Source organism: Bactrocera oleae, chromosome 4 (genome assembly GCF_042242935.1).
Source record: "Bactrocera oleae isolate idBacOlea1 chromosome 4, idBacOlea1, whole genome shotgun sequence".
Taxonomy (NCBI): domain Eukaryota; kingdom Metazoa; phylum Arthropoda; class Insecta; order Diptera; family Tephritidae; genus Bactrocera; species Bactrocera oleae.
The window spans coordinates 20,028,412-20,044,290 of NC_091538.1; the positions used below are offsets into that span (position 1 = coordinate 20,028,412).

The following is a 15,879-nucleotide window of genomic DNA, read 5'->3' on the forward strand; positions in this document are numbered from 1 at the left end:
ATTACAACAACTTCACGACAACAATGTGGCTGAATGAATGTGTGAATGAACGAATAATTGCTAATTGGCTCACATACAAAACAATAACTACAATAGAAAACTGTTAACAAGAACAATCAACAATTATATAAAGTTTTCATGTTATATATATAGTAGCCATTTTTTTTCTAATAATTAACTATTTAATTACGCATACAATAATAATTAGCAATAAGGAATTATTTGTGTGTAATCAGAGTTCGTTGGCAGATGAAGTTTTTTTTTTGAAAACAGAAAGTATATATATATATCTACATATATCAGTTCAGCATATATTATTATAATTACTTAGCTAGCTAACGTAATTTTTTCACTGTATTCATTACACTGAGGTTCTAAGAGTTAAAGTTACTACTTTCAAGTAGATAATTACTATGTAATTTGCGCTCATACGACTCATTACCGCTACTGTAGCAAAAAATAATCGTTATTCTCTCTTCCCTTGTCGTTTATAACTTTCGTTTTGCAGGAAGAGAAGCGTCTCGCCAAGGAAGAGGAACGTTTAGCGAAGCTAATTGCTAAGGAAGAGAAGAAAAAGGGCAAAAAGGAAGCTAAGGAACTACTCATCGCAAATGATGGCAACTCCAAGAAGTGAGGATTATAAATTGCTAATGAAAATATATGGATTATAAATGTATGACGGAAGAAGAGTTATAAATAATATTTAATAAATGATAATTACCCATTCCAACAATAAAGCGGCTTAAAAAATGTATCTTCAATAACTCGAAGAAACACTAAATAACAATAAAAAGTGCAATTATAGGCTGACAAGACTCAAGTGTAGACAAAATATACTTGTTTTCATGCGAAAAGTTATGAATTAGGTGCAAAGTGTACTAAATTACTTGCGAGAATTACTAAATTGTGTTCTAAAATAACTAAAGCGAACGGAGCATATAATTGAGTACTAATATTCTGTATGTATGTACTCAATTCTGTACTAAAATTGAGAACAAAAACTACAAATTTAAATGCAAAAAGTAGTAAAAGTAAATTTTTTACTAATATTACTAAAAAACCACGTAAAATTTCTATTTACATACTGTAAGTCTAAAAATACGCTCCAGATGTAATGAATTGTATTCAATATCTACTGAATAATATGCAGGAAGTACTAAATTCTGTACTAAAAGTAATAAATAGTATGCGAAAGTACAAAATTACGAGCAATATGTACGATATGTTTACCATAAGTACTACATTTAATGGAAAACTACTGAAAAACCGAAATTTGTCGTGCTTAATAAACGGAAATAAATACAGAAAATACTGAATTGTAACCATAAAGTTCTAAAATAATAAATAATAAATTTAAATAAACAGCACTATCGTATCAGACCAGAAAATTTCATAAATTTTATCAGTACTACTAAATAACAAGCAAAGAATTCTAAATTTCATACAAAGTGTGCTAAATTGCGTAAAAGTAAATGCAATAGTAGTAGAATATGAGCAAGATTATACAGAATCAGATAGTCTAGCATAAATTCCTCAAGTATTTCTTTACAAACCAAAAGTACTAAAAGGGAACTCATACTAAAAACCACTACTCTTACTGCAAACGAGTAGTACTAAATTTTATGAAAACGTATTATGTTACAAAACTAAAGTATGAAAAATTCATAGAAAAGTGCTGAAATGCTTTATAAAAATACAAAATGCACGCTGTAAGTAATAAAATGTCGTAAGCGGTACACAAATAAACACAAAAATTACTAAACTGCTAGGGGGTATACAAATGGTACTAAACTTCAAACGAAAATTACTGAATGCATGCAACAAGAACTAAATTATGTACTAAAACTACCTATTCAAAACTATACACTACTCCAAAGCAACTCTGAAATAAAAACCACAAATTCTTCAAAAAAATACATATTTACAACTACATACAGAAGCAAAATTTCTAAATTACAACAAAGATTCTAAGCAACACAGTAACTACTACTCAGTACTTTCTAAATATTGCTATAATTATAGCAATGGTATAAAAAATCGTTAGCTACGTACATAGGTACGTAGGTGCTTACTTATGTGAATTTAACTAGTAAGCTGTGCACTCCCTTATCGGTACATAATATATTCATTGTACTATGAAGTGAATATATAAACGATAATTTTTAATAAAAAAAAATACAATTACATAATATTAACTTAAATTGTACTTTATATCGACCTAAAGTAATTGAATTTTAATTAATTGATGTAGTTAATCCAATAAATGCCAATTGACAAACACCAAACCGTAATAAATAGAATTTGAAAACAATCAAATTAAAATAAATATAATTTTAAATGGTTTAGTGCTTCTAAATGTTTTCAAATCTATTTTAAAATTTGTACATATGTATTTTAGATTTTCTTTTAAAGAAAAACGGAAAAGTTTAAAATGGTTCATAAGACGTTCGAGAAGAGTATTTCAACATGGTAACCCTTTTTTCTGAGACCACACAACTGTGGAAGTTATGGTGTGGATTAATAATACATCAGAGTTCTATCTTTTATCAATTACTAAACAAACTGAATTAAACAACTGAATAGGTTTAGTCCTAATTTTTTTTTTATAAATTTATTCTTCGTACTAAACTCACTTTATGATCGTCTGACATTCATAGATTAAATTTTCTTTTGGGAAATTCATATTACTTGTCAGACATTTCTTGCCAATAAACCATTAAAAAGAAAAGTTGCCTCAAAGTCTTCTATTAAAATTCCACATAATATTTATCTAAATGGAAACATATATTCGTACTCGAAATGTATTTACATATGTGTATGTAATTGTACATACATTTGTTTCTGAAAATTTCTTCTTTTATTGTACAACACTCTGCCGCCAGTTGCAGAATTCAAAGTTGAGAAGAGGCCTTAACGTAGCACATAACGCTTTTCTGCTTTTAACGTGCCGGGAATTATGATATAGATAAGAATAAAAATAAAAAATAAATAAGCCGACTTCTATTCGCCACATCTCTGCTCACTGGTTTTTTGTTTGTTCGGTTCACAACCCGTAATATTTTCTTATGTCTAGGAGGTTCGATCATATAATAATACCAATGTTTGACTTTAATCACAATTTCCTTTAGTTTTTCGATATTATTGAGCTTGCGTTGTGGCCGCCACATGCGACAAGTTGTTTACGATCTCGCAACACCCATAAATGATTTACACCAACACGGAAAAGGTTGTAGCAAGTAAACGGAGCAGACTTAGTAAAAATTTATTAGGTTACTATTTCTTGGATCTCTTCTTTTTTTTATTTTATCCGCTGAAGTGTTTTGCTTCAATATTTTTAACAAAATTATTCAAAAATTCGTTCTGCATATCTAAATACCTACATACATACCAGTATGTATATATTTTTTATAAGGATAAAGAATAATAAGAAATTAAATTTTACTTATGTACATCTTTGCTATAATACTTTTTATTAATATTTAATTTATTTCCACGTCCACTCTTTTATCTACTTTCGATATTTACGATTTTTTTAAATCCACAAAAAATTGTTGCTTATTAAATCAAACTTTTATACACATTCCTATGCAAATATATTTTTATTTTTAGGTGTTTATTCTTAGTTTACTTAAAAACTAGCGGTTAAAGTTGTAAGAAAAAACATTCAAAAATACAAAATAAAGTCAAATTCTAAAATTAAAATTCTTCTTACTGAAAAAAATTAACAAAAAATACCTAAGAAATTATTCAATAACTTAATTTTTTACAGCAGTAACTAGAAATCAATAGGTGTATGTCAGTAGAATTTTCAAAGAAAAAAGTTGCAAGTGTATATTTTATATTAAAAAGTTTATTGAAATGAATATTTGAAAAAAAATATATATTCTAACTTCAAGTGAGTTATTTCTATAACAGATTTTTACAATGAATAATTGTATTAAAATAAAAAGGTTTAGCAAGAATATTTATAGCATATACTGTATGTAGTTTCAATCCAATGAAAGTATGTATTTGTACTCAATATATGCATAGTTCGAAATGTAAAAAAAAAACAACATATTTAGTAGTTTTCGTATTTACATTTACATAAAATGAAAATAATTTATTACTAATAATTAATTTCCATTGGCGAAATGCGGCGCAATTTTCTGTACACACATATGTACTAAACTTTATAGACTTATATAGATATGTATATACTTCTGTATGTATATTTAATTTAAGTACCGTTAATATAATACATACATATACATATGTATGCTCATATATCACATATATGATTTGTGATCATTAGTTACTTATGTTTGTATATTTTGTGATTAGCTGTAGGCAAGGCGAGCAAAATTCTATACACAATTATTTCAATTAAATGAAAAGATTACAAATGGAAAAACAAATAAAACAAAAACTAAACATTAATCGTGTGTCTATGAAATGTCTGAAATTGAAGGCGAATCAAAGCGCAACAACAAGAAATCAGTAAAGATCATAAAGCTGATGAAGCAGATTAGCTACATATAAACATACTTCTATATATATATATATATACATCCTTAAACAGTATATAAAGAAGACAAAGTAATTTTAAGTAATTAGTTAATATGTAATTGAAGTTATTATGCATTGGTGCATACCAACAGCTATGCAAAGCCAACCTTAACAACAACAACAGTAACATTGAAAGTATTCAAATGAAAAGCAATGAATTTTATGTTACAAGTACATATAGTGTTAAATTAAGAACAACAATAAAAAAATTGTTATTTAGTTATAAAATATATTGAAAAGTGTTTAAATCATGTTGAAGGTGAATGAAAGCAAATGGAACCACTTTAGGTGGTGTAATTTTACATTAGGGGTATTCCCACCAGTTTTGTTAATTATTTAATCGTTATTCGGTAGTATTTTACGTGGATTTTGTTTTTATAAAATTAAGAGAGTTCTACCGAGTATCGAAGTACCATTGTGACAAGCTTGATGAATTTTTCGTTACTTGGTAACAAAAAGTTCATTTGATTCATTGCGAAGAAAATACATTTGCTGCTCGCTACAAAATAAATTTTAGACAAAGTTTTCTAAAATAATATTTAATGAAATTGAAACAACTGTTTTGGAACAACATTTACCACACTGCTGAGATATAGCAAAAAGTATGTTCACAATAAAGTGTTTTAACGAAGTATCAACTCACAAATTACCAAAATAACATGCTCGGTTTGAATACCCCTATTAAAGATTTAGATAAGTAATACAGTACAGTGGTACAAGCATAAAGATTGGATATCAGATAATCCCATACAAATTTTTTAATGGAGTGAAACCACGAGACCTAGGTAGGCGATTGACATATCCATTTCTTAACATGATTCGGTACCTAAAAAATTTTGCTAATTAAGTTAGGGTTTCATCCAATGTTAGACAGTACAGTAGTAAAGAAGCATATGCTCCATTTCAAGATGAAACCTACTTCCATAATGCCTTCGACATGCAAGCCATATCAGGCGATAACTTTTTCTAGCTGTAAACAATCCTGGACTTCATGTTCTGCATGTACTTACCTATATACTGGGTATAAATGTCAAACACATATATTTACTAGTCAGCTGGTTCGACCGCTTTCTGAGAAATTTTATTCCCCTAAAGAATACCCTCTACAAGATAGAGTTAAATGGAAAACAGAGATATACACTTACTTACTCAAGATGGTAGCAATTCTCATTAACAACTTGTATAGTTATTGTTTTAATTCATTCACAGGCTTGGTAAAAAAAAAATGTTTGCAGAAAAACCCAATCTAAAACTATAAGAAAACTATGTGTTAACTACATATTATTCTTCTTTAGTAGTAGAGAGGACCTTGGTGGTCAATGTATTTAAAAATCTACACCTGCGAGAAATAATTCGGCTTTGTTCAAAAAGGAGTTATCCCATAGTAACCAACATCATAACTAGAGAAACTGGTATACATACTTTATAACACATACCAACTTACCTACGTCTGCGAAACCTATTAACAGCCATAAACTATTTTAACTACCGTCGGTTGGCTGGCTGAGCAAGACTCGAGAGGCCAAAGCGGATCTTCCGCCGCGTTCTCGAACTCGTGTCTGGCTTCTAGCCGAACCCTCCACCCCAGATGAAATCAAGGAAATTTTGCGCTATTGCAATCCTTCTCTACCCACCCACGACTGTAGAGTGAGTAAGCTGCAGAGGACCGACGAGCCATATCAGCAAGCGCTGATAATATTACACAAGGAGTCCTTGAGTGAAATTAATGTTTTCCTTTCGCTAAGAAGAGCTGTGGCAGAGGCAAGATAAACAATGGGCTGTGCAATAATATGCAAGTCCGAATTAAAGAAATCCAAGAGAGTCTCGCGAAGAGCCTTCTGCGGCAGTGCAAAGGGCTGTCATGAGTCCTCAAGGTTTAGGCGCATTCTGACGAAAAATCGTATTCTACTAGAGTATCTAAGAATAGCTAATACTGGATAGACCGTCAGTGGTAAGAAATTGTACAGCCTTCTTGTCCGTTAAGTCCCCGAGCCCTGATGTTATCATACCGGCGAAACTGCAGCAGAAACTGAGTTGCACATTAATAGTAAAATATCGAGAGGTGAATATTTGAGGGTCCAGCATGTCTACAGCAAATGCAGATCGGTCGACACTTTTCTGCTCGCTGTAGTTTTATGGCTAAGGAGTAAAGAATTTGCGGTAGGCACCTTTCTCAACATCAAAGAGGCCTTCAACAATATGCGGATGGAGGCGGTGATTAAAGCATTCGAAGAGTTTTAAGGTGGAATCGGACCTCAATCACCCCATATATAGTCTTCTTTGCGACAGAATGGTCGTAGCGGAGTGGGGTAGTGCAAAGGCCTCGTAAAAGATTAAAGTGGGCATCCCGCAGTGTGAGTTAATTTTCCCACTAGTGATAAATGATCTACTAATGGAGCTCTACTGATGATGGTCCATGCTGGTGAGCATTCACACCGACAGAACAGCAGCAATACTAGCATTGAGCTCGCTAACTGTGCGCCCAAAGTTAGTCAAGGAGTGTTTCGTAAAATTGATTTGTTAAATTTTGTTCCGATTCGTTTGTGTAGCAAGTCATAGCGGAATTGCTAGTAATGCTCACGTCGAAATGGGAATGATGCTGGATCTCTCCATTGTTATCTTGAGTTCTGAATCAATGGACTTCACGTGAGCTTAGCAGTACGGCTGCATGCGGTACGGCTAAAAATCTTGTCAAACGCAAGTTGTCAAAGTTGTATAAAGGAATTTGAGCTGGAAAAAATCAGTCTAGTCGTTGCAGGACTGCGAATATCGTGGCAGTCTTAACTTCGGCAAATCAGGGAACATAACCGAAACTGACATTAGCCGCCTTAACAAAATTGTGATAGGCTCAAAGCGTTTGTCGATTTGTGAGGGTCTTATGATCAATTATAGAAGAGTTGTGAGTACCACAACGGATCGTTCTAAGATGTTCAAGTGAGATCACAGTTAGGATCGAACTCTTAACCAAACGTAACCTACTGACTCAAAATAAAAAGTGGTACTATAAGGTGGATAGGTCATAGAGGTGACACAAATGAACCATAACTTTGAATAACTCGGTTTCGGGATAATCTTATAGTAATCTTAAGTTATAACTAGGCTTCCGCAACACGGTTTGCATGTGGAGACTTTGAGCGCTTATCCTTAAGTGCATGCTTATAAAACCGCAAGGCCGAGGCGTGTTACATATATTACAGTCAATTTATTTTTATATGTAACAGCTGTTATTTAAAAGAAAGCAACACAAGGCTTGTTGTTTACAGAAAATATATTTATTTATTCAGTCCTGATACTTCTTCATGACAGGTTCAAACAGCTCGCCAACGTGGTCTGAAATTCGTTGCCCAATTCGCCCGTGCAGCCAAGGCCCCCCAGCTTGTGTATGACCGCATAATCAAAACAATCCACTTGGTTATCGCCATTGCAATCCTGTGCATACTTAGTCATGTAATTCTGTATGGTATTCGCAGCGCAAGAGGGATCACTTACGCAGTTGGCGTATGCTGTGTGAATGAGCAGAGAGCAAAAAATTTAACATTTTTCTCAGTGTCTCATTAATATTGTTGGTAAACACTTACCCCTTTCCGATTCTGAGGATTCGCCATTCAACGTAAGCTTACCACCGTCAGACCAGTAGGGCCAAGAGATGCGGTAGAGGCCACAGACGTCGCCAGTACAAGCGGCCGTACTATTACAACCGCTGGTAGCCTCGCAAAGACACCCCAGGCAAACGTCGGTGACCGGTTTTTCTTTAAATAGCAAATGAAGAGAATGAGATTGTTTCATAAAAAACCTGTTTAAATGAGTTAAACTCCCTCCTACAAGTACACCACTCTACTCGGGAAAAACTGGCGCCCCCTAATAATGCCCACCACATACTCATCAATACACCACACCAGATGACACCACACAGGACAACACAACATACTATCTTTACATTCGCTTATCGACTACGGGCCTGAGCGCCACATCATCTTTCGCTTATTAGACCGCTAATACAGCAATCCACGTTGCTGAGCACCACATGATATTTTTCGCAAAACCAGACTTGTTCCGCAACCTTATTCAACATATCAACGATTCCGATAGACATCCGTAAGAGTAACCGTAAGAGTACCCTTCGCCTTCATCAACTTCATTTTTGGATATAAACGTCACCACAACAATCCCGCGCGCTCCGGTCAATTTAATACGACACCGATGCGCTACTTTGAACAATTATACACTTACTCGATACATTTACTTGTGTAAAATTAAAAAAAAATATATATAACCAACAACATACTTACATACATACATATGTATACATATATTGGTATATACAATTTTATATAATATTTTCAAAGTCCTCATAGGCAATTATCCGGCAATACCCCTGGTAACAAACAAGCAGGATTGCGTACAAAAAAACTAAAAGCACATTGATCTCTTCAACGAGCTCTCAATTGCATTAGAAAATTACCATATATACGCACAAACAATCCGTGCATACTTATATACAAAGTGTATTGATATCTTCAACGAGCTCTCAATTTCACGAGCACATAAATATATACTAACAAGTCCGTGTATTAGGGTGTACCTAAATACATCAACATAAGGACATAAAAAATATTATTGAATTAACAGTGCGATTTTTATCAATTAAATTAAATAAAGCAATATATTCAAAAAGTAAATTCAGTTTACACTGAAAAAATAAATAAAAGGTTATATATTAATAATTCATTGAAACATTATATAAATAACATAACAAAAATGGTTAATGGCGACAAAAGTCAAACTACACCTGTAGGAGCTACACGCCCAAAACAGGTTGCCAAATTCATTTCTGAGAGTGACAGATTAACACGATACTGCACTCGATTTTCATCTTCACCGCTTCAAGACATCTCTGAATCGTTATTGGAAATAAAAAAACAAAATATTGACAATTTTTGGACTCGTCTCCAAACGGCTCACGACGCCATTGTAGATTATGACAATTCAGATCTACCACACGATTTTAAATCATCGGCTTACGCACTATACGAAAACTGCTTAAACCAGTACGAAGAAACAAAAGCTATGATTTCTCGTACTGGTTTCCGGGACATGTTTACAGCCGTTTACATAAACCACCCAAAATTAACAAATGCACAAAAATTGTATCACCTCCGATACAAAACAAAAGGTCAAGCAGGCGTCATAGTCAAACAGTTCGCACTAAATGACGAGAACACGGGTTTAGTTTCAACTACAAATCCCGAAAACCACAATACCGAAAATTGCCAAATGACATCATGCTGCTCAAAGGCACAAAACACTCAAACGCTACACAGCGAAATACAAAATAGGGTATTACTACCCACAGCAGTCGTCTCCATCGAACACCGAGGAGAGCTGTTTAAACTTAGAGCCTTAATAGACCAAGGATCACAACGATCTTTCATAGCGTCTAGGGCTCAAAATAGGCTACAACTGCCAACAAAACTAGCCAATTTTGAACTTACGGGAATGGGCGGAAGAGTAGTCCAAAACTCAAATAAAATCTGCCAATTACCCTAATTTCCCCCCAAGCGGATAAGCACATACAAGCAGAAGCTATAGTCTTACCGCAACTTACAAATATGCTTCCAAGCTATCACATAAATAGCAAGCATTGGCAAAAGGTTTCACACCTAAAGCTAGCAGATCCCAACTGCAACACTCCCGCTCAAATAGACCTTCTATTAGGCAGCGATCTCATACCACAGATAATACTCGAAGGTATTGAGAAAATTTCAAGCACACTATTGGCACAAAATACTATTTTCGGTTGGATCCTAAGTGGTCTAGTTACGGAACCAGTTACAACAATGACAACTCAAGTTGAGGAAATCTCAAACGAATACCTCAATTCACAATTGAAAAAATTTTGGGAGTTAGAAGAACTCCCGCTCATAACCCGCTCCCGCTAAAAACACCAAGTCAGAGTCCCTTCTGACAAGATCAGGTTTAAAAATACAAATATGTAACTTTTCGACCCCGCAGGATGGCTATTGCCAATAATGATACAAAAATCCTGCTTCAAAAATCTTGAGTTATGTGGCGCGCTACTACTTGCCAAAATCGCACTTAACATAACATATAACAAAATTGTCCTAAGAAAGTCGAAAAATCGACACCTCTCTTACTAGAGTGCCTCATAGTTGTCAACATTTTCATAACGTATAAAACTTCAAAAATAAAGTTAAGGGATCATCATACTTACAATGTGATACAGTGACGCACCCAGACTTACAAAAAGTAAAGGTCGCACTTATCGCAACTATCTAAGCACTCATCAAACGGGTAGTTTATGGGAAACACTTGTTAAAGTTGTAAGTCTCACTTCAAAAAAGTGAGCGAAAATCACAAATCTCACTCTCGCAAGATCCCTCTTCAAAGGTTTGAAAGGAGCACCCATTCTGGCCATATCTGAGCCAGGCGTGGAGTCGCTATCCTCATAAGCCGATAATAAAGAGATTGCAAATAATTGCTGATAATACAGAAAAGGCAAATCATAAACAATTCGCATAAAAAATCGATAAAATAAAATAAAAAGTAAATACAATCACTACTTATTGTATTGCCAACTATAAAACCAAAAAATTGTCAGAATATAGTTGCGTATCTCAAGTCTACACCAAAATACAAATCGTAAGCAAAACCACTTGTTCTTCTTAAGTTGATTAAAACCAAAATTGCTTCTCACAGCTAATATTCGTGCCCTCGGCTACTCCATTAACAGTAAATACATTCAACAGCACAGATGTATTCATTATCAATACGTGTAATACTAGGCTAAATATTCGCCTAGGGGGCCCAGGATGTTTAAATGAGTTAAACTCCCTCCTCCAATTACACCACTCTACTCGGGAAAAACTGGCGCCCCCTAATAATGCCCACCACATACTCATCAATACACGACACCAGATGACACCACACAGGACAACACAACATACTATCTTTACATTCGCTTATCGACTACGGGCCTGAGCGCCACATCATCTTTCGCTTATTAGACCGCTAATACAGCAATCCACGTTGCTGAGCACCACATGATATTTTTCGCAAAACCAGACTTGTTCCGCAACCTTATTCAACATATCAACGATTCCGATAGACATCCGTAAGAGTAACCGTAAGAGTAACCTTCGCCTTCATCAACTTCATTTTTGGATATAAACGTCACCACAACAATCCCGCGCGCTCCGGTCAATTTAATACGACACCGATGCGCTACTTTGAACAATTATACACTTACTCGATACATTTACTTGTGTAAAATTAATTATAAACAAAATTAAGTCAAATAAAGTGTATACGTCTAAAGCGCTGTCATTTTTCTTTGTGAAAGTTCAATAGGGGAATATAGTTGGCATCCCAATTATTCAAAACCAAACAACAATAAAAAGATGAAGCTTATGATAGACAAGTTTTATAAGTCGTTCAAAATATACACAGTACACTTATAAACACACACACTATATATGTACATATAGTTTTATTTCATATAACAGATTCTTTTAAAATTCTGACAATGCATGTGTTACCCCAAATTTATTTTTTACGCTTCTTTAAATATATTTGCTTAAGAAGTAATAGTTTTAAAAAAAAACTTCTGATGTTTTGATTAACTACAATATATATGCATAGGCTCATAGGGTATATTAAGTATGCCACGAAGTTTGTAACACCCCGAAAAGTCAAATACCCTATAAAATGTATGCATAAATGATCAGCATGATGAGCTGAGTCGATTTAGTCCTGTCAGTCTGTCTGTGTGTCTGTATATACGCAAACACCTCTATTTTTATACTCTCGCAACAGGTTGCTACAGAGTATAATAGTTTTGTTCACCTAACGGTTGTTTGTATCACCTAAAACTAATTGAGTTAGATATAGGGTTATATATATATAATATAAATGATCAGGATGAAGAGACGATTTGAAATCCGGGTGACTGTTTGTCCGTCCGTCCGCCCGTGCAAGCTCTAACTTAAGTAAAAATTGAGAAACTTGACTTATGAAACTTGGCAGACATGTTTCTTGGTACCGTGAGACGGCTGGTATTGCAGATGGGCGTAATCGGACCACTGCCACGCCCACAAAACGCCATTAGTCAAAAACAAATAAATTGTCATAATTAAGCTCCATAATAAGATACACGGCTGGTATTTGGCACACAGGATCGCATTAGGGAGGGGCACTTGCGGTTAAAATTTTTTTTAAAAGTGGGCGTGGTTCCGCCTCTAATAGGTTTAATGTGCATATCTCCTAAACTGCTATAGCTATAATAACAAAATTCACTGAGAACAAATGTTAAATCGGGTGACAACCCCGCCCACTCCCCATATAACGGTACTGTTAAAAACTACTAAAAGCGCGATAAATCAAGGACTAAACACGCCAGAGTCATTAAATTTTAACACAGGGATCGTATGAGCCGACTTTATACGAGCCGTGTTCGAAATTAGACAGCCCACTTGTAGGTGAAAACCCATATCTTGGGATCTGCTTAACCGATTTCAAATTAATTCGGTGTATAACGTTCTTTTTATATTTCTATGTCATAGTGCGAAAATGGAATGGTGAAATCGGATTACAATCACGCCTATTTCCCATATAACACTATTTTCAATTCCACCTGATTCTTTCACTTTCCACTATGCATATCAAGCAACAATCATTATGTCAAGGTAAAACTTTGCGTGAATAATACGTTTAAAGTATGCCACCTTGTGACCAAAAATTGTCTAAATTGAACCAAAACTGTTCAAGCCCCTAAGTACTAAATATGTGGACCCCAGTGCCTATAGTTGACCTTCTACCGAAAATATCAGTCAATCCACAAAGAAATCTCAAACGAGTATACCATTTGACTTTGCGAGAGTATAAAATGTTCGGTTACATCCGAACTTAGCCCTTCCTTGCTTGTTTAATATATTTTTGCTGACGCAAACTAAAATATAGCAATAAAACTCAGACTAAGTTTATGGCCTTTAATATAAGTCAAGAAGATACCAAATTTGATTGTAATTTAATCACGATTTCATTTAATAATAGATGTTTAATTCTTTCTCAACTTTTCCACACCTAAAGGAATTTCCTGGCCTTTGATTCTTGCGAATTACAAGAGTATAAAATTCTTGGTTCCGCTCTAGGACCCATTATCACGTATATATTGACCCTAGCTCCAACATACTTTATGTAAAAAATTCAAACTTCCGTTTGGCTTTATATAAACGTAAAATATTAGATATACAACAGTTTAATGCCGATCCACGAATTTCCCCAGCATACATGTACTACTTATGGTATAATCTTATGGTATAATTTATTTCGTTAATTTTATAATTTAATGAAATTAAATGGACAGTTTTTCTTAAAAATAATGTGGTTTATCGCTGCATATGAATGAAATTGGTCTAGACCTTTGTTTAAACCTTATAACCCTAATATACTGATTTCCGCTCCTTTCGTACAACAGCAACCTCATATACCCCACATATTTAATCTAACCCCTTTGGTTCAGTTTATATCACATATACCATGTTTGAATTAAATAGCTTATTTTTGTTAAAGTTAAAATTTCGGAGAAAAAAAAGTATCTATCTAAAATAGTAAATCTATGATCAATAACATAAGTTAATAAGATACCAAATAATAATCGTATAATAAATGTTGAATTCTTTCGCAACATTTTTATACTGCAACAGAGTATAGTTTTGTTCACCAAACGGTTGTTTGCATCACCTAAAGCTAATCGAGATAGATATAGATTTCTATATACAAATATTTCTTCTAATATTTGGTGATAATCAATGGATAAGTATATTTTCTCAGCCATCATGTTGAACTTATAACAAAATATACCGGACAACAATGTAAAAAAGTTTTTTAGAGTGCTGGACTTTGTATAGAGCAAAAATATCTTTCTAGAAAAAATCGCGTTAGATAAATATTAGTAGTGTAATATCAAAAGGGCTAAATACCCTTTTTATGTGGTTATAGATAAACTGCGACCCCATCGGTTAAAATGCTATTATCTATTATTTCAGTTTTGCGACACATTTTAATATTTCAACCAAATTCGGTACATAATATTATTCTCATATTTCTATATTATAGTAAGAAAATGGGCGAAATCGGATTACAACCACGCCTATTTCCCATATAACAGTATTTTAAATCCCATCTGATGTTTTCACTTTCCACTATGCATATCAAGCAACAATGATTATATCAATGTAAAACTTTGCGTAAATAATACGTTTAAAGTATGCCACTTTGTGACCAAAAATTGTCTAAATCGAATCTAAACTGTTCAAGCCCCTAGGTACTGAATATGTTGACCCTAGTGCCTATAGCTGACTTTTTACCGAAAATATCGGTCAACATAGAACAAGGCGGCAAGATCCACAAAGAAATCTAAAACGAGTATTTTGACTTTGACTTTGCGAGAGTATAAAAATTTGGTTACATCCGAACTTAGCCCCTCCTTACTTGTTAAGATATCGATTTGAAATTTTGCACACATCCTTTTCTCCCAAGAAGCTGCTCATGTGTCGAAACCGCAGATGTCGGACCACTATAGCATATAGCTGCCATACAAACTGAACGATCGGAATGAAGGCCTTGTAAGGAAAACTTTTGTATTTGACGAGATATCTTTACGAAATTTGAAATGAGTTATTGTCTAAGATAATGGTGCGATCTCCAAAGAAATTGTTATTATCGGAGCACTATAAAGTATAACTGTCATACAAACCAAACGATCGGAATATTATAATAGTCTTTGTAAGGGTATTATAGCTTCGGTGCAACCGAAGTTAACATATTTTCTTGTTCAATATAAGTTTGTCCAACTTATTGCATTTTATATCCAATTGCAGTTTTTTATTCAGAAAATGTTACTGCAAATTTTTGAAATTTTACTTAAAAGTTCATGCAAGCCCTAAAAATATTTAAAGTTTTAAAATGGTAAAATTTTCGTAAGCATATTGAATATTTTGATTATTTTACTAATAACTTATTTAAAGCACGCAAGTGAAATGAACAAACAATCATTAAAATCTTAAGACCGGGAAGGGCAGAATGTTGATGTGTGCCTACAAGTTTTGCAGGCCCTGTGTTCATGGGCTGAGTTAAGGCGTGATGTTTTTTCAGCTCATGCCACTGGTAGCTCATCGACTCTATATCTGGGTTAGTTAAATATTGTATATTCAAGGTGTTGCTATCAAATGCTTAAAAATTTCAATAATTAATTACATCAAAAATGTAATTATATTCCATTTCAACAATTTTTCATTAAAAAATTTGCATTTA

At 33.7% G+C, this 15,879-nt stretch overlaps 2 protein-coding genes across 6 annotated transcripts in view; one reads left to right on the plus strand and one right to left on the minus strand.

Moving 5' to 3' along the window:
* LOC106614505 (protein split ends) overlaps positions 1–4,780 on the plus strand; it is a 99,429-nt gene extending 94,649 nt beyond the window's left edge. For all 3 annotated transcript variants that reach the window (XM_036369214.2, XM_036369215.2, XM_014230287.3), the window contains exon 5: positions 509–4,780. In XM_036369214.2, coding sequence (XP_036225107.2) covers positions 509–634 — 126 coding nt within the window. In that variant the 3' untranslated portion in view covers positions 635–4,780. The remainder of the gene's footprint in view (positions 1–508) is intronic.
* A 3,018-nt stretch (positions 4,781–7,798) lies between these two features.
* LOC106614492 (invertebrate-type lysozyme 3-like) overlaps positions 7,799–15,879 on the minus strand; it is a 32,586-nt gene continuing 24,505 nt past the window's right edge. For all 3 annotated transcript variants that reach the window (XM_036369244.2, XM_070107623.1, XM_070107622.1), the window contains exons 2-3: positions 8,127–8,297; positions 7,799–8,051 (exon numbers count right to left, since the gene is read on the minus strand). In XM_036369244.2, coding sequence (XP_036225137.1) covers positions 7,846–8,051; positions 8,127–8,297 — 377 coding nt within the window. In that variant the 3' untranslated portion in view covers positions 7,799–7,845. The remainder of the gene's footprint in view (positions 8,052–8,126; positions 8,298–15,879) is intronic.